Source organism: Lampetra fluviatilis, chromosome 8, assembly GCF_964198595.1.
Source record: "Lampetra fluviatilis chromosome 8, kcLamFluv1.1, whole genome shotgun sequence".
NCBI classification, from domain to species: Eukaryota; Metazoa; Chordata; class Hyperoartia; order Petromyzontiformes; family Petromyzontidae; genus Lampetra; species Lampetra fluviatilis.
In genome coordinates, this window is record NC_136282.1 from 5,633,960 (window position 1) to 5,652,612 (window position 18,653).

Here is an 18,653-nt window from a genome sequence, read left to right on the forward strand (position 1 = left end):
CGTAGGAAAAAAACAACCGCCAAAAGTTCTCTACGAGTGACACAGTAGCGTGTTTCCGCAGGCGACAAGACTCGGCTACCATACGCCACGACGCGCTCTACGCCCCCTTTAGACTGTGATAATACCGCCCCAATACCTGTGTCACTCGCGTCCGTATCGAGAATGAAAGGGCGATCAAAATCGGGATAATCCAATGTCGGGGCCGTAGCCAATAGATCGCGCAGACTCCGAAAGGCCGCCTCTTCCGGCTCTCCCCAAACAAATTTCCGTCCTTTACCCGTAAGGAGATGCAAGGGCCTCGCAATCGTCGCAAACCCCGGCACAAATCTTCGGTAATACGAGGCAAATCCCAAAAACCGTCGAACATCCCCCACAGAGGCCGGAGTCGGCCAATCCCGGACACACGCCGTCTTTTCCGGATCCGTGGACACCCCCTCGGCACTCACAATGTGCCCCAAATAACGGACGGACCGTTGCAGTAGGTGGCATTTCTTTGGTTTGAATTTCAAATTGGCAGAGCGCATCCTCGTGAACACTGTCTCCAGCCGCGTTAAATGTTCCTCAAATGTGCGGCTGAACACAATAATATCGTCCAAATATATAAGACACGTCTCCCACTGCAACCCCGTCAAAACGAGCTCCATCAATCTTTGAAACGTAGCAGGGGCCGCATTCAATCCCATCGGGAGGCAGTTGAATTGAAATAACCCCTGCGGCGTACGGAATGCGGTTTTCTCCCGTGAGGACTCGTCAAGGGGAAGCTGCCAAAATCCCGAAGAGAGGTCCAGTGTGGAAAAGAACTTAGCCCCCGACAATGCGTCAAGGGAGTCGTCCATACGCGGCAGGGGGTACGCATCTGCCACCGATATCTTATTCAATTTCCGGAAATCGACACAAAATCTCAAGTTGCCATCCTTTTTCTTAACCAAGACCACAGGAGCGCCCCATGGGCTGTTAGATGGCGATATAATGTCCGCAGCCAACATGTCTTCCACCGCCCCCCGAACGTGTTCTCGCTCCGCTGGACTCATCCGATGCGAATTTAACCGAATAGGGGCAGCGTCGCCCGTCTCAATGTGATGGGAAAGCAACGATGTGCGTCCCAAATCCAAATCTTCGGAGCTGAATACATCCGAATACGTCAGCAACAATTTACGCAGCGCATCACGTTGCCCCACGGACAGGGAAGAATTTTCGTCACATAAGGTAGCGATCCAACGATTATCCGAACTCCTTGGCTCGGAAACACCAGCGACCACTCCTCGGCGATGCGGACAATCGTGCGTCGCAAACGCCGTAGTGGCATGTGCCACAACCGTACCGGCCGGAACACGGATGTTTTCCACCCCCGCATTAAGCACCTGTAAAACCGGTAATTGATCCGGCCGGACGATGGTCTGTGCCCCAACTAACGCCAATCCCGTTGTTATCGTGGCGGATGGTGACAACAAGACCCCTAATGCTCCTAGCCGATTGGGCAGGGGCTTCCGATACCGCAAGGGTATAAGCATCTGTGAACCAGGTGGGATGTCCACAGATGCGACGGACAGCGCCTGCACCTGTACGGCCGAAGCAGGTCGCCCCCAGGGCGACGGCAGAAACGAGATTCGACGGCCCCCCGGCAATTCAATACAATTCTCATTGATTTTAATCAAAATGGGCATCTTAGCCAAAAAATCCGTGCCTAGTAAGCAAGGAACCGCCAAAGATCTCGATATTAACACAACGCCCGAAGCCGACACATCCCCTATAGATATCTTAGCATCCACCTGGCCCACAATCCCCATACTACCCCCGTTTGCAGCGACGCAAGACCCATAAACCGGACGCACAGCCCCCGGCGGAATGGCCAACAGATGGAAAATGACATCCGATATAATAGTCGCAGACGCTCCCGAGTCGACCAAAATGCGCACGTCCACACCTTGTATGGACCCCGGTACAGTGGACGAACCCGTAGCGGCCGCGACAACTCTCCGTGCCAATTTGCGCCACTGCGTAACTGAATGACAAGGCCCCGTCGATGGCCTTTCTTTAACAACAACAATAGGATCGCACAACACAGGTGGTGGGTGAGGTGTAAAGCCTTGCCGAGTGTCTGGTGCGTGCCGACATGCCTGTTTCGGAGGTTCCTTGGTCGGCTTGTCCGGTGTTGTGGGCTCCTGCTGCGGCGGACCCGGGAAGCGGGCCCAGCAATCTTTGGCGTAATGGCCCCTACGGCCGCAGCGGACGCAATCGGCCTCGTTGCGCCGAAGCGCAGGTCCTGCGTCCCGGCGGCCCCGTCCCGATGGCGTAGCGCGCGGCCCCGGCCTTCCGCGTCCCGGCCATGGAGAGGAGGCAGCCGTCAGCTCCTGTGGACCCCGCTCATCCGGCACATAGATCGCCCTTGTGGGGTCCCACCCCATCGCGCCTCCTTCCTTGACGGGCCCACCCGTCCATGCCGCCACTTGCTTCCAGCGACGGAGATTAAACTGCGCGTCCAGACACTTTGCTGCCGCCCGGGACGTGAGCTTCTCATGCCCACACGCAGGCATGGGGATCCCCAGATCCCGAGACAGCTCCAGCATTTTTCCCAATATGAGGGGCTCGAGCAGATCCTGTGGCGTGTCAGGATATGCTGCCATGGCCAGCTCCAACACCGCACCCCTGAACGCCACGGGCGATTCTTCGGGTGCTCGTTGTCGTTGAGCGAATCGCCGATGCGCGTCGTCAGGTGGCTCATAGGCGTCGGCCATTTCCTCAAAAACTCCACATAACGTCTTCTTCTTATCGGCCGTTATGGAACGGAAAAATCGCACAGATTCGTCGTCCAGTAGAGTCGGCAACACTTCCAAGGCCTCCGCATCGGTCCATCTTGCTGAACGAACCGCCGCCAAAAATCGGCAGGCGAAAGCGCTCCAATCGCCCCCGATAGAGAATTCCTTAACCGTAGTAAGGTGGCGACTCCGACTCCTCTTCACGCCGTCTTCCAATGATGGTTGTTGTGGAGGTAAATTCAAAATGGCGTCGGCCCGCGGCGTGGCCAAGATGGCGGTTTGGCGCCGCGGAGCGCGCAAGATGGCGTCTTCTTGCCGCGTGGCCAATGGCGGCGGCAGGGCAGGCAACGTGGCGGCCCGTGGAGCACCTTCTCGTTCCATCGTCGTCCTTGGCGTAACGAGGTGACACAGATGCGCCAGGACGTCCTTGAGTGTCTCCAGTTGTTCTGCCACCTGTTGCCATCTTTGCTCAGCGTCCGATGTTGTTGACGGACCCGCCATCGCGCCGACATCTTCCACGCCCGTCCCCGTGCTCGCCTCAGCAGGGCTCTCCTCCACCACCCCAGCAAAATCCGTGGTCGGAGGGAATTCGTCGTCGTCGGACGAAGAAGCCGATGCTGGCGCCGGGGGAATTTTCTTCCTTACTTGCTTAGACATGCCGTTTCACTTCTGACCCCAGTGTAATAAAAGACTTGACCACGATATCTGGCTCAGTGTCCTTTATTCGGTCCGTACTGCGTCCCCACACGGCTGTCTCTCTTATTCTCTCTGTGCTGGTTCCGATGTCACTCCAGTCCACATCAGCAGCCCCGCTGCTGTTCTTGTCGCTCTTGCAGCCCCACAGCAGCTCCGCTGCTGTACTCTCACACAGCTCCCTTGGCTGTTCCTGCTGCAGCTCTGACGGCCTCGTGCTGTCTCGCCTTCTCGTCGCTCCTGCGACTCCTGGCAGCCACCCCGCTGCTCCTCACACACAGCCTTACTGCCTATCTCTATCTGCAGCTTTACACCTCCCAGTAGCTCCCTACTGTTCCCAGGGTTGGCTCCCGCTTCTGACGGTGCCCCCTCGGCTCGTACGCCCGCGTGGCCCCACACCTTTCCATTCACACCCCGACTGCCTTCTCCTTCCGGTTTACCCGCTTAAGGACCCCCTACCTTTCACCCACGTCACCTGGCTCCGCCTCCTCGTGACGTCACATCCGGAAGGTCGCTTTCGCCCGCATTACACCTACACTGTATACAATTAGAATTTAACTTGCAGAAACTGTTTTACTTAATTTTCGACACTCAAGACCTGACACACAGGGGGATGTAAGACTGCATAAATATTTTGGAAATTTGATTTTGCAACATAAGCTAATGATGGCAAGTATCCAATTCCTCCAAATACAATTCCTGTAACGGGAATGAATAGCAGTTTGTGTCTCCGCTAAAACGTTTAAACAATAATACGTGTCATTATCTATGCCACGAGTACATCTATGCCCACATATTTGGTATCATGCAAATTAATATGCCGATAAATACTGGCTTTGTCCGTTAAATTAGCGAGCTCGAAAATATTTATTGCGCTCTCCTCTTAGGTAAACGTTGATGGCCAGTGCAAATACAAACAAGGTCAGCGTGCATCAACGCTTACCACAGCACCACCAAATGAGTTTGCCGTTCTCAAATGCAGCGTCAGCCAGTGGAAAATTCTGACACATTTCTATAATATGATACTGGCTGATAGCAATAGCAATTTCCCCCCAATAAAAAATTTAAAAAAGCATTAACAATTGTGAGAACCTGAAACCAGGCTATGGTGACACAGAATGTTTATTACATAGACATAAACATTCAATGTTTGCTGTTCATTACCACCAACATTGTGTCCCAAATGTGCAACTAAAATCCAAGCACAATGTGAATAAATACCCATTATATCTAAAAAAGAACACATGTTAACTAGTTATGTCGTCTCTCCAATATGGCATTCACCAAAACCGATACAACTTGCGTCTTTAGCTGTTTTAGAGTATAGATCACAGGGTGTCTTGAGTGACACATGGACATTTAGCACAAAAAGAGGTGAAGGCCAAATTATGTGATACATGTATGCAGTGGACTATACTAGCCATTGGAACCCACACTAAAAGCATCAACTCAATACTCTTGAAAACGTCGTCTCATCCCAAACAGAAGGAGGGAATTTGAGTACAGGGCAATAGAAGTGCTGGCACCTTGCTGATGTTACACGATTTTTTTTAAATACTTATTCATAATTATACAGCAATCATTCCACCAATGATACATCCACAGTACTTTAGTAAGCCTCCCTTTAAACCAACAATTGTATTATTATACTTTTTTTTCAGGAGGTTCCTGCAGAAGTTTTTGCAGTAGTGGGCGATGATTACTCTGCATAATCCGAATTTAATGTGGATTTCTTTTTTAACTTATCACGTTTGGACCATGGTGCTGGTACAATTGACCTACTGTTGTAAATTACAACACAGGATCTTTAAATTCCACTCTGAAGTAGACGACGTATATATACAGCGAATACACCCAAAACAATAACCAGGGCGGTTGCTGGATACGAACCATAAACTTTAGCGAGCAAGGGGTGAGTATGCGTCTGTTGGGCCATGTCACCATCCAACAAAAGGCACACCATTTCTTAGAGCTGGAATATTTTAAATGAAACTACATCTATTTGTGTGTGATCAATAGTGTCCAAGCACATACCAAACTTTAATCACTTGAGAATCAGATTCATAAATAAACAAAAAGTTGTTTTCCCCACTCGGTTGAGCATGGGGCGTCGCTAAACCCCGTATCTATATCGCTGTTGTTCACTCATTTTTAGAGGGGGGCCCACTTTTACCCATAAGACATCAGTGTGAGGGCCGCCATATCGCCTGCAAGGAGTGCTTTCACATTTGTGTATTGTTGGGGGCCGCACATCAGCCAGCGCCCGCGGGCCTTGCAGTGAAGAACACTGCCATATATGATCCCGAGTCTGGGGAAAAACATCCTTCTTCTTAGGTCAGGAACGAAACGTAGATTAGAAGTCAGGCTCTGAGCCCATCAGAAGATGGCCTAATTTAAGATGAGAGATGAGGAAATCAACCTCGGTTCTAGATAATGCTGGCTCAGTGCTCTAACAAAGGAACATTTGTAACACAGAGAAATCCAGCCACCCCCAATAAGTTACATTTGGAGTTGTGCGACGTCGTTACCCTCTCTCTCAGAGCCGACTCTCTTCTTGTAGCCCACGGTGTGCACCACGGCCCAGTCTGGCTCGTATCCTGGATCCACGTCGTCTGCTCGGACAGGGCGCCCCGACACCGAAGCTCCCGCTGCTGCTGCCCCCGTGGGCTGCTGCTTCCAGTCCACAACCGCATTTGAGTCCTGGCAAAATCAAGTGCAGGCAAAAACGGGAGGGGGGGTCACACATCTCCCCCGCGGGCCCGCACATGGTGTGCACGGGTGAAGCCTTGGAATGTGGCTACTTGGTTACTGGGTGACTTTCCAGCGTTGGCTAGTGCCACTCAATCATTGTAACTTCAATAATGTTAAACTGTTTAGGTGTGAGAGAGCATTCTACATGTATTTGGTGAATTCTCTGTGCTGCCATGTTTTTTTGTTTTACCTCAGCCCACATTGGAGAAACATGAGATAAAAAACAGGCCAATCTTGTAATAAAATCAGTTATGCGTAACATTATTTGGGTTTAAAATTATCCATACAGGAGGCAAAGTGCTGAAAGCATAGAATAAACAATTAGGTTGCGAGTTTAAATCGGAGTCAGTGGTGGCGATTCATGAATTTAGGATCAATAAAATTAGTATAAAATTAGTACCACGTTTGGGGAAATCAACAACAGTTGTCCTATGAACTGGCTCCTACCACTGGTTTAAGGCTGTCAACTGGAGAAAAGGATCACCTCATATCTATTTGGGCAGAACACCACTTTGGTGTTTCATTTTTGGTGATTGACTTCTGTTTGTTTTCTTTCCCATATCGCACAAACTTAGCTTCGGTTTGCTCTTTCAACTATGAAGGTAACATGACACGTGCTTTGTTTTCCGAGGCAAACATCAGCACAGTTCTTTCCTTTCAACGTTGGCAGCTCTACAGCCCGGACATTTTTTTTTACCAAACTTTAGACAAATGCAACACCATGACACATGCCATTGCAAGTGACTAAATGGTTCACTAAAGAGTGAGTTTCACTTGATAAAATGTGCATGGTTATTCAAAGTGAAAGTGTCTTCCTGCTCATATTGAGTGGGAGGGGGAGCAACGCTTATCTCGTTTGGCACCTTTGAGCCAATTGTTGAAATTATGCATTCCGATGACAAGTGCCAGTATCTCCATGGTAATTATCTATTTTAAGCACTCTACATGCAATACAGCACATCACACTTAGAAAACAAGAGAGTTGTAGTAATAGCTTGGGACGTTTATCCTGATTATTTTTTTTCAAGAACCCAGAATGTGGACATCGCAGAGGAAGATACAAATTCAGAAAATGTGTCAAACCCAGAACAATACACCCTCGAATGGGGGCTCGCTGCCCTGCTAGAGTAGGGGGGCAATGATTAGGAGCAGCAGATTAACGAGGAAGCAGAAGAGGGAAGAGCGAGAGGAAGGTGAATAATGTAACTAAATAAAACAGGAAATAAAGTAACATGAGCGCGATGTCCAGGTTTATCAGCCCTAGGAGCAACGGTCGTCAGGAGCTTACTACAAAGTTTCAGTGTCACGAGTCCAGGTCTTCTGCTAATCTTAAGTTATTTAATATGTTGCTGCATTCGTATTGTTGTTGGAGCGTTTGGCATTTACACTCAATCTTCACATTCCAAAACATGGTTTGAGTGTGCCTGAAGACAAGCTGGAGTGACGCGCAGCTCTTAAATACACTCGTTGTAGAGGTATTTTTCTCCATTTTGTAAAACGTATCATTATTAATAGTAGCCACGTGTGACTTGTCTTTGCCCATGCAGGCATTGCCATTTTGTTCAGTGTGTCTTGTACCAATTATATAAGGGGAACACTGTCATTATTTGCCAACCTGAAAAAATGCTTTTAGAAACAAGATCCCAAAAGTGTTTTCAAGATAGAACTTTAGCTATAAAAGATCAAAATGTGAATAAAAGTACTAATGTGGGGGCAGAACAAGTACTGTTTCAATGCACATTTGAGTAATTTGAAAGTAGTGCCACCTACGGTATAACAAAGACTGTTTTTACACGCTTTTATTTAACTCACTCCATCTGTTGTAGCCTCAAAACAAATCTTGTAACTACATTTTTACACACTTCTCAATGTGCTATCGACTGCAAACTTGAAATACCTGTCATACTGATGACAAGACTATATTCTATCATAAAAAAATCCTAAATATATATTTTTAAACATTTTACACGCTTTTATTTAACTTACTCTGTGTGTTGTCCTATCCTAAAATCTTGTAACTCAATTTCAACCGTATTCCCAATGTCGTATCGACTGCAAACTTGGTATAGGTGTGTCATACTGATGACAAGACTATATTCTATCATTAAAAATTAAAAATATATAATTTTAAGCAATCTCTTTTACGGCTCTAATTGTACACGTTTACGGCTCTAATTATCCACGCTCAACTGACGTTGGCTGTAAATCACCACGGGGTCCCTTACGTCACGGCAAGCCTCGGGGAGCCACGCCCAGGGGCAGGAGATGTGGAAGGAGGGGAGGGGCGATGGGGGAAGGGGGCAGGGGGAGGGGAAACTCGGACAGTACATTTCATTAAAGCGTGTTTAAAAAAAAAGTATTTTTTATTATTTTATTCCTGCTGTGTTTGCTAATTTTGAGATGTGGCTAGCCACAGGCGATTTAATTATTTATTAATGATTTGCCAGCGCTGTTAACGTCAACCGATTTCCACATCTGACATACAACCTAAATTAAGCCGGCAACTGGGATGTCAATTAAAGTGAGGCTTAATTAAATTAATGTTGTGCAGAAAATGCAAGAGGTTGCACAGCTTTCATTACAATTGGCAGCGCAACCAATACAAATATGCAAAAAAATGTGTGTTATCTTAAACTGCTCAGTTTACATTTGGATTATATTTTGCATAGTTCTTCTGTTAACTGACCTTTTATGTCCGCACTGCAGAAACAAATTTTTTTTTACCACCTTAAGAGTCACTGGCAGCCCTTGGCAAAGGCATAACATGCAGGACAGAAATTGCTGGGAGTCATGCCAAATATTACAAGCACAAACACGAGCTGAACACAGATGGGTAGAAGAGTAAGGCCAATGACAATCTCACCGATTGCACAACATTAAAATTATAGCATCACGTCTGCTACAAAGAAATCCTAAATGGAGCCCTCACAAATCATAACCATAGTGCCGGTGTAATTTCATATTGTTGTTTATTAGCTGTTCACTCCAACTGCAGGAGGATGTATAAAGCACAATGATCTCCCTGTGTAAAACATTTTAAAAAGGCAAGGCAACATAAAATAGAATTGTAACACATAGCTTCCCTAAAGCAACTCTTTATTTCGGAGACAAATTTTGAGTGTGTGTGTGAGGTACAATACGTGACCTATTCAGCCGTTAGCAGGGCTATATGGGTTAATGGAAGAAAGACGCATACCTTCTTCGGGCAGAGCAAATGCAATTGGTCTCCGTTTTCATCCACAGGCACCCAGTCTATGAAGGCATCGGTGCCCTGTGCAAATAAGATCAAAACGCGCTTCCAATAAACATATTCCCCAACACCAGCAAAACATTTCAACACAACGAATGACACTGAAGAAGCTTTAGGCAACAAAGTGGAAGCATTTTCTGCAGCAGGAGAGTAGTGGGTAATCACGACGTCGGAGTGGCAAGTAGTGAATTACGTTGAAGAAAACTAAATACTATTCCCTTCGACTGATGACCCACAGCCATTGGTATGAAATGTAGAATCAAAATTATCAGAAACAACAAAATAAATAAAACTATAATACAATTTTATTATACATGCAATCTACATGCAACAACAGATCAATATGCTTTACAACAGTAGGGACACACAATGGAAAATACTGACTAAAACGATGGGTAGGAAGGTCTGCAAGAAACGTTTTTTAAGAATATTAACGACTAACACAGAAAATTAGTTATTCACAGTATGAGCAATTACATAAGACAACAACTAAAATGCAGATAATATACATGCGTGCACGCCGGCTTGTCTGTAACACGGCAACATACAGAAAAATGCAGTCTCGCTATAACCAGAATCTCCATTGGAAAGTCCACAGCCCGATTATATTCACTGGTTTGTCCTAACACCTCATGTGTCTCTATGAGAATCTTCTTCTGTAGGGCATGTGAAACGCAACGGACACGTTGACTACCACGTGTTGAGTTTTCAAAGCCTCTCGATGGCGTCTGGGGTTTGCCAGATGGATTCAATTTGTTCTCCCTGCAAAAGTTTGCGTTGGTGAGCATTGCCCAAGTGGCTTGCACTTCACCGCAGTCAGGGATACCTGCATTGTCCACTTATGAAGATTACCACACCATGAAAAGGTGAGACGTTTTAACCATGTAAAATAAAACTAGTTTTAATACTATAGAAGTGCTTTAGATTCACTAGGCTCAGACATAGCAACTTATATGTTGCGATGTTATTCACTGCAGAGTGATGAAGACAATTTGAATACATCGTAGGTGGTATCTATGCAGTATATTTGCAATTCATTTTCATTTATTTTTATTATCTGGTTGCCATTATACAATACATGAGGAACACGCATTGGGCAGGGGAAGTGATTGTATGAGATGGAAATGGCTGAGAGAGTGGTATGATTGAAATATGCAATCAGTCACAGGCGGAAGAAAAGAGGAAGATTTGATCAGTCACAGGTGGAAGAAAAGGAGAAGAATTGGAGCTGTGACTTAAACAAGGAAAATTGCCAACAGTGAGTGTGGATGAGCAGGGGGAGAGAATACCAGATAGAGAGGTCAGCATCGGAAAAGAACACCCTTCCATTCACCACAGGTTGACCGAGGGATTCAACAAGCAGGTTTTTGGTCTGCTTAACTAAGGGAGGTATGAGTAAGAAAGTGCAGCGAGATAAGAGGGGTAAAACAGGTGGCAGCAAGTAGATGTACGATCACGAAAACCATCCCTTGACGGCCCTCGGGTCAATAGTACCTGGAAACCAGGCGCACCGGGACGCCCCTGGCTGTTGCTGGGCTTCTCAATGAGCCGAAGGATGCCAGGGATGAGCGAATCCTGGTCATTGTTCTTTTTGGTGCAGGTGTGGACGAACACACCGTCCTTCTCATACACCACCTGTCAACATGCCAGAACACTCCGATTAGCACGTGTGGCTACGTACGGTGCAAATAAGTCAACATACATACATACACAGGGTGAGGGAGTATTATACTGGCAATTGATATCTAAACCTGTCCTCGGCAAACCCCTTTTCCACTATTTTCACTTGGCCTAATGTGCTGTGCCAGCCTTGGTAACTGTTTCTCTGTTCACAGAAATGTGGAGTGAACACTTGGCATCAAGTGATACGCATTTTATAAACCCCCGAGAGATAATGGGATGAAGTGAGCTCCAATAGGGATTTAAATTCAAAACCTTCCAACTGTAAGGTGGGTATCCAGTGGCAGCCAGGATAATCAAATGGTATTCTTAAATTAAAATACATTGCCACAACAATCTACGCAATAACAGTTTGTCCTAAATTGGCAGTGTTCTCCACTCAATCAGAAGACAATGAAAAATGAGTCATTCCATTCCAGACTTGTACACCCACGTAATCTAGATTTATTTTTGCAGAGATACAATAATTATATTAGTGTGTTTTATATATAAAATTGTAAAACATACAGCTTGCATTATTCGCACTTAAGACCTAACACAACTCAATTAATTAATAATAATCATTAAGTTATGTATTGACATTTTACCAAGCTTAAATACGTAGGTTTTCTCGTTCTAAATACTGAATTGTGATGAAATTATCTATCAATTCTGCTCATGGCAATAGTGGCAATGTCTCCCTGCACATGTGACATTAAGATAGCACTTGTCTCTATAGGCAAACCTCAGGTGAGTCTCGAGTGGTAATTGCACATTTTCATGGTAGAGGCAAGTCTCATATATTATTAATTTATTGTTTGCACAGATCTATTGTGCCACAAACAAGTTAACAAATCAATGGCATACACCAGCTGAGACAATTTGAAACGGAGCAATAGTCTAATTAATCATGAACAGTGACCAATATTACACGTTTAATTTTGTATGTTTTCCAAAATACACCATATGCATGGGAATTTTTTGAAAGAAGGCCAATTCATTACAACAGCGTGAACCTCAAGCATATTGCCACTTATTAAACCACTCCAATGACCCACCAAGAGTGGAAGTCATGGCATATACATTCATAAAGCCTCTACACAGATACATCAACTTGTACAAGTGATGATAAAAATTCCTGGGTGTCCTCGTACTCACACAATAGTCAGTGTGAACATTGATATTCTTGGTTCTTTCGGTAAAGTCACGTAGAAGGGAAATAATAAAATAATATTAATATAAAACAATAAAAATTCTCACGACGTTTCGACTGCAACACAAGCAATCATCATCAGGTGTGAAATCCAATCCAATTTTTATTGTTTTATATTTATATTATTTTATTATTTCCCATCTACGTAACTTTACCGAAAGAACCAAAAATATGAATCCCTGCAGTCACGAAAGCTTTAAATCAAAATGTACATTGATGTTTATAAATCAGCAAGTACTGTGACAATTACCTTATAGTGCCAAGAAAACATTATAAAGCCGCTAAAGGCCCTGTGGCAAGAAGCCGGGTGTGACTGCTTCACCTAACCCATAAATGAAATGACAAAAAAGTCAACACATTCATCAATAACACTTACTGCCTTAAAAGGAAAAAGTAAAGAATGCATAGCAGTGCTGCCAGAGGTCCACTTGAAAAACATGGAAAATGTCAACAATTCAAGGAATGCTTCAAAATATGTAATGAACAGGTAACTATGGCAAGTTTTTTTCATTGTTTTATGCATTTGGAATGGCACAGGCAGCAATAACATTCACGCATAATATCAGGCAAACTACTTATGCGATACCCCCCCCCAATCTGACAGATTATTTCCAGTGTTTGTGGAGGACTCTTGCTTAAAATCCTAGGCAGCCCACAAGTAATAGTTTAATGGGCCACATGAGCTCATGAGACTCAAGAGAAGCTTTGCTAAAATGTTGCTGGAAAACGCTTATCTAGAAAGCTCAGTGGTTAATCTACTAAAATTTCCTATAGCTTTTGTTGAGAAATGTCCACAGCTTCCAACAGCTTCGAAATTAGCTCCCAGTGTCAAACCACTTTCCTGCTTTTCCCCACTTACTAAGACCATACGAGAAAGCGGTTTCAAAATCAGTTCATGTCACTGTTTACAAAGCCAAAACATTACCTCAGAAAAGACTGTTTCAGCAACAGCACAGTAAAGAGAAGCAAAGCATATGTTATTGCACTCATGGTCACGAATAACACGTAGCTTATTTTAAGGGTACTAAAATAATCCTATATTTAATCAGTAACGCCTCACTGAGTCTCAAGACCTTTTCATGAGTGTCATGAATTGATAAGCTTAGCTAAATTCTTGGTAAGTTGGAATTTGGAAAGCAACTGGAGTTGTGAAAACAAAACTAGGTCAAAGGAAAGAATGCACAAAATATCCATCGTAAGAATCCTACTTGCTGTATTGCAATTATTGGAATAGAATCTGTTCAGTCCACCACCATCTGCACCTCCAAAGTGCCGACCTCCAGGTGTGTGCATGAATAATTCAGGAATGTCATCAAAAGAAACAGGTATGTACCTAGCTATCTAAATCAGCTCAAAACTTCCATAAATCACGTGATTTATTTAGGTATGGCCAACCCCACTCTGCATCCCTCCATTCTCCCTACCCCCTTTGAAAACACACACGCCATGCAGCTCACTCGTGATTGCTCCTTCATTCTCTCTCACTCTCTTCCCTCACCTGCTATCACCCTCTCATCCACAACTTCTTGGCCCAGTCATTCCTTCTCCCCCCCCCCCATCTTCCCTTCCCTGCCTGGCACTCATTTGTTCCTGCTACTCAGCCGTGCCCCTTTCCCGTTCCTTTTTCTTTTCCCATAAATTACATCATTGAAGCCACTTCCTGTGGTATGACACGGGTTAAATATTTATCATGTAAATTATACAACTTAATATTTTACTGTATACAAAAAGGGAGATTAACAATAAACCATATCAGACTGTGATATTCAAATCGTGGACATTGTTGAGTAACTCTTTAAAATGAATATTACTTACTAGCATTATTAGTTAGTACATTGGGACTGGCGATTCTTAGATAGCCGTTTTGATCTCCCAGTGTGACATGTGTAATAATAGAGAAGTTTCTCAAATCCCCCCGGGCGTCTGTCCAACCAACAGCATATAAATAGGGATACCACAGTTAATCGATCGACAGGTCGCGTCTGGTGGGTACTCCCATCTCTTTCAAGACGCCTTGACAATGTAAGAGAGCATGCCAAATAACACTCTCGAGATACCCTTTCGACTTCCCTCTACTGGAGGCAGCTCTGCTAGCAGTGGCACGAGCCTTTGCTTTCTTCAGTTGAGAAAATGGTGTTTAAAAGGTGTGAAACCTACAATCCAACAAAGTCCAATCCAAAAGTGGCATGTGGAAAGGTTAGACTCATCACTTTGTGATGTAAACACGCCAAGCTAGCTAAGCCATAAACTATTACTATTAGTGCACGTGGCAGACATTGGGTAACATCTTTGGAATTTGCCAAATCAACACAAGATGGGCTCAACGTTTTGACTGTTTACAAATGTGCAACTTAATGCACGCACATTGGATTCAATCTGTGGTGTAAATGTGTACAGAATTATGAATGAAACCCTGCACAAGTCAAAGTGTCCCTCTGCTCTAAAGAGCAATGAGGCAACACTCATCTCCAATGGTGCATAAAGTCCAGTGGTGGAAATTCTGCATTTCCATGCCAAAGCCTGTGCTCACCATAAGTCTGCTGTTGACTTTCCACAAAACGGTACTTAATTGTAACGGCCCCAACGAGATGATAGGCCAAGTGGACTGAGAATGGATCTCGCGACGGTCCAACTATCAAGTGTTCGAACAGCGATTTCAAAATAAACTTACCATTAGACGAAATTAAACTATAACGTATATGTACAGTGCATCTAAACTGTGTACTATACAACAGATTTGCAAAAAAAAATCAGCCGCAGGCTTTGATTCCCAAGTCGGGCCAGTTGAGCTATCATCTTGCCAAGTGGGTGATGAGGTGATCGATTGATCTAAAATGCTTTAAATGGAATCGATAATGCATTGCATCAGCTATAATTACGAATAATCGGCAAAGCCGTATTAACTGACGCAAGCAGCTTGCATAATCGATCAATTATAGGACCTGATGAATTGACCGAGCCAGAGTTAAATCGATAATGGACTGATCATTTGAGCCAGATTAACATACAGTACCATAATAAAACAAACAATCAATAAACGTATTAATTAATCGAGTGATATCGATCAATCGTGAATGGAGCCAACCCGATTGACGTCGATGTATGTTGCCACGAAAATGAATATTGTCACGTAAAATGCAATACCACCGGACCGTACTACCAGGAAACCGATCAATCGACGCGATTTCATCCATCGGTACCCCAGAGGCCCCGTTACGTCCACACAATTGGCGCAGTCGACGTTTCTCATCTCTTTAACGTTATACTCTTAGGTTTTTTTCGGTAAAGTCACGTAGGTAAAAAAATAAAATTAATAAAATAGAAATAAAATAATAAATCACGACGTTTCGGAGGCAACACAAGTCTCCGCCATCAGGTGGGACCGTCACAGCTAGATTTACTGTCTCAAGATTTACTGTCTCAAGGTAAATTTATCTGTGACGGTCTCACCTGATGACGGAGACTTGTGTTGCCTCCGAAACGTCGTGATTTATTATTTTATTTCTATTATTACTTTTATTAATTTTAATTTTATTTTTTTACCTACGTGACTTTACCGAAAAAACCTAAGAGTATGAATCCTTGCAGTCACGAAAGCTTCAAATCATTAACGTTAGCCAATGTGCTGCGATCCAATGGCCTGTGGTCGTGTTAAAACAGTATCGACCTCACCTGATGACGGTTGGTTGTGTTGCGATCGAAACGTCGTGATCTATTAATATTCTACCTTAATAGGAAACATATATAATAACAGGCGCTTAAATGTTTTTGATATGACAGTTGTGCAGCAATAACATTTAATGAAGTATCTCTCTCAGCAGGTTGGTTGTATCCTGATATGAAATAACGCTAATTTAATAGCAAATAAGATCCATTTCAAATAAAATACATGCATTTTTAATTTAATACATTTGTTTGATTTAATATTGTGAAATATTGATCAACTGCAACCGTGCTTTACAGTGCGATATAGATGATTAAAACTTATAATTATCTTAAACTATAGAAGATAGGGATATTAAAATTGAATAATTATTAATACTTTAATATTAAAGGCTGTGGAGTCTACACTGTGGGCAGCAGAGGGAAGTATACCATACATATTGCTGTACTTTATCTCTATGTACTCTTTGATTCTTTCGGTAAAGTCACCGATAAAGTCACCTACGTGACCTATGTGACTTTACCGAAAGAACCAAAGAGAGAATGGATTCCTGCAGTCACTAAAGCCTCAAAGTCAAGATTACCATCGTTATGTTTAACATGAATAGCAACGAGCCGAGCAAGGCCCGCGTACTCATCGATACGGATGTAAACATGGGCAGTGACAACTCTCCTCTTACACAAAGATCAGCCCCCCCCAATCCCAGTGTCGCCTCTAACAGACTGTTTGGGGGGGCAGGTGCTGTTCGCGAGCACCTACGAGGGGGTGGGGGGGGGGCAACAACCACGCCCGGACACCTTTGTCTCCCTAAGTGGCGGCGTTTAGCTACACACCGCACCAGGTAATCATCATTTGAGTCTAAGACACACAACAACAACAGCAGCCATTCGCCACTAAGTGGCGGTGACGTCATAATGGCGTCTGTGCCAGGCTAGGTGCACTTTGAGGTCACAGAGGAGTGGGTCTCCCCTATTGACAGACTGGTGGGGGCCAGTGCTACGAAGGCCGGCACGGTACACGAGGGTCGTGGGTGGCCAGCAATCACGCCCGACCGCCTTTGTCTCCCCAAGTGGCGATGTTTGTCACCCACACACTCGATCACATTCCAACACACAAGCAAGCAAGCCAGCGCGGGCCGTCAACACTCGACATACACATCACCACAGACGTGTTCATTAACAAAGACACCGAGGAATAACAACAACAACGACGACGACAACAACAACAACAGCAGCAGCAGTCGTAGCTGGTACACGAGGCGCGGCTCCCACCTTGTCCACCCTGCTCGCGGAGGCCATGACAGTCGAGTGAGTGACGCCGCGTTTGAATTCCCCATCGCGGACAAGCAACGGGAGGGGGCGGTGCCCGAGGTAGCCCCGCCCACCGTTTGAATTCCCTAGCCAGTATAGGTAACGCAACCCCCCACCACCCCCCCCAGAACTATTGGATTACGTACAGCGGATAGGTCGGGCGTTTGGAATATCGTAGTCTGTATAAGCAAAACACCGATGTTGCTGCGTGCTTATTCGCGTGGCGGCGTTGCCATTGGTGGGTGCGAGGTCACGTGGAGGGCGCGTGGGGAGAGGGGGGGTAGTCACGCGCGGGTCGGAGGGTGGCCCCCGGGGCGTGACGTCATTCACCCCGCCCCCCTACCCCCAGGCGGGTCGTGACGTCGCTCCCAGCTGCGGCTGTTGGTCACGGGGCGTGACGTAATTGTTCTACCTCCCACCCCCTCTGTGACGTCACTGCCAGCTGCCGCCGTTCGTCACCGGGCGCACGGGGTCGGGCACCCCGCGTGGGGGAGGGGGGACCCATTGCGCAACGCAAATACAACGTTGATGTGTCATCAGCAGCCTTGATCTATCCACTGCTCGATGGAGGCCTCACAAATCCGATGCAGCAATCAAGCTGCCAACTTTCTCCATCTCATCCAGCGGTGGAAGTCCTCAGACACGTTCCTTCTCTTTATTGGCTGAACCTCCGTTTCATATTCTTAGGTTTTTTCGGTAAAGTCACGTAGGTAAAACATTAAAATGAATAAAGTAAAATAAAATTTAAAAAAATATTTTATTCATTTTAATGTTTTACCTACGTGACTTTACCGAAAAAACCTAAGAATATGAATCCTTACAGTCACGAAAGCTTCAAATCTAGAATGAACCTCCGTTTGTTCACTACTCTACTGGATATCTATTAAAATAGCTGTATAGCTCATCGGATTCTTCCAGTATAAATACATATTCTGATTCTTAATATTAACCATGGGCCGGTATCTCTTCCCGCGACGTGTCGTACCCAAACCCACTTCTTCCTGTGTACGTTCTCTAAATACAATCTGCTTATTTCTGTCTCAATGTAATTCCAAGCATCGGTCTCCATTAACTAATGTGCTGTACAGAAACAGTCGGTTATAATTTGCAGAGAAAAAGGCAGTCATAGGCGGAGGAAAGACAAGAAAGGTCTTGAGACGACTTCGAACAGGGCATGGCGTCGATATCACATGGCTGGGAAGAGTTCCAGACATTCAGGGTAGTAGATGATAAGTTACTTATACCACTGAACGAACATTGACTGAGGGCTTCGATAGCAAGCCTTGATAGCAGGAGCAGGGAATGCGTGTAGGGAAGGAGAGTAAGATTATAGGGGGAGGAGGTGTGAAGTTTTTTT

The 18,653-nt window shown here is 45.0% G+C and overlaps 1 protein-coding gene across 1 annotated transcript in view; it reads right to left on the reverse strand.

Annotated features, from left to right (window-relative positions):
* The window catches only part of LOC144933788 (TBC1 domain family member 15-like), a 34,885-nt gene extending 17,577 nt beyond the window's left edge, over positions 1-17,308 (reverse strand). Inside the window, exons 1-4 of the mRNA XM_078858910.1 lie at positions 17,258-17,308; positions 10,945-11,085; positions 9,397-9,471; positions 5,978-6,149 (exon numbers count right to left, since the gene is read on the reverse strand). Coding sequence (XP_078715036.1) covers positions 5,978-6,149; positions 9,397-9,471; positions 10,945-11,085; positions 17,258-17,284 — 415 coding nt within the window. The 5' untranslated portion in view covers positions 17,285-17,308. The remainder of the gene's footprint in view (positions 1-5,977; positions 6,150-9,396; positions 9,472-10,944; positions 11,086-17,257) is intronic.
* Positions 17,309-18,653: the final 1,345 nt, after the last annotated feature.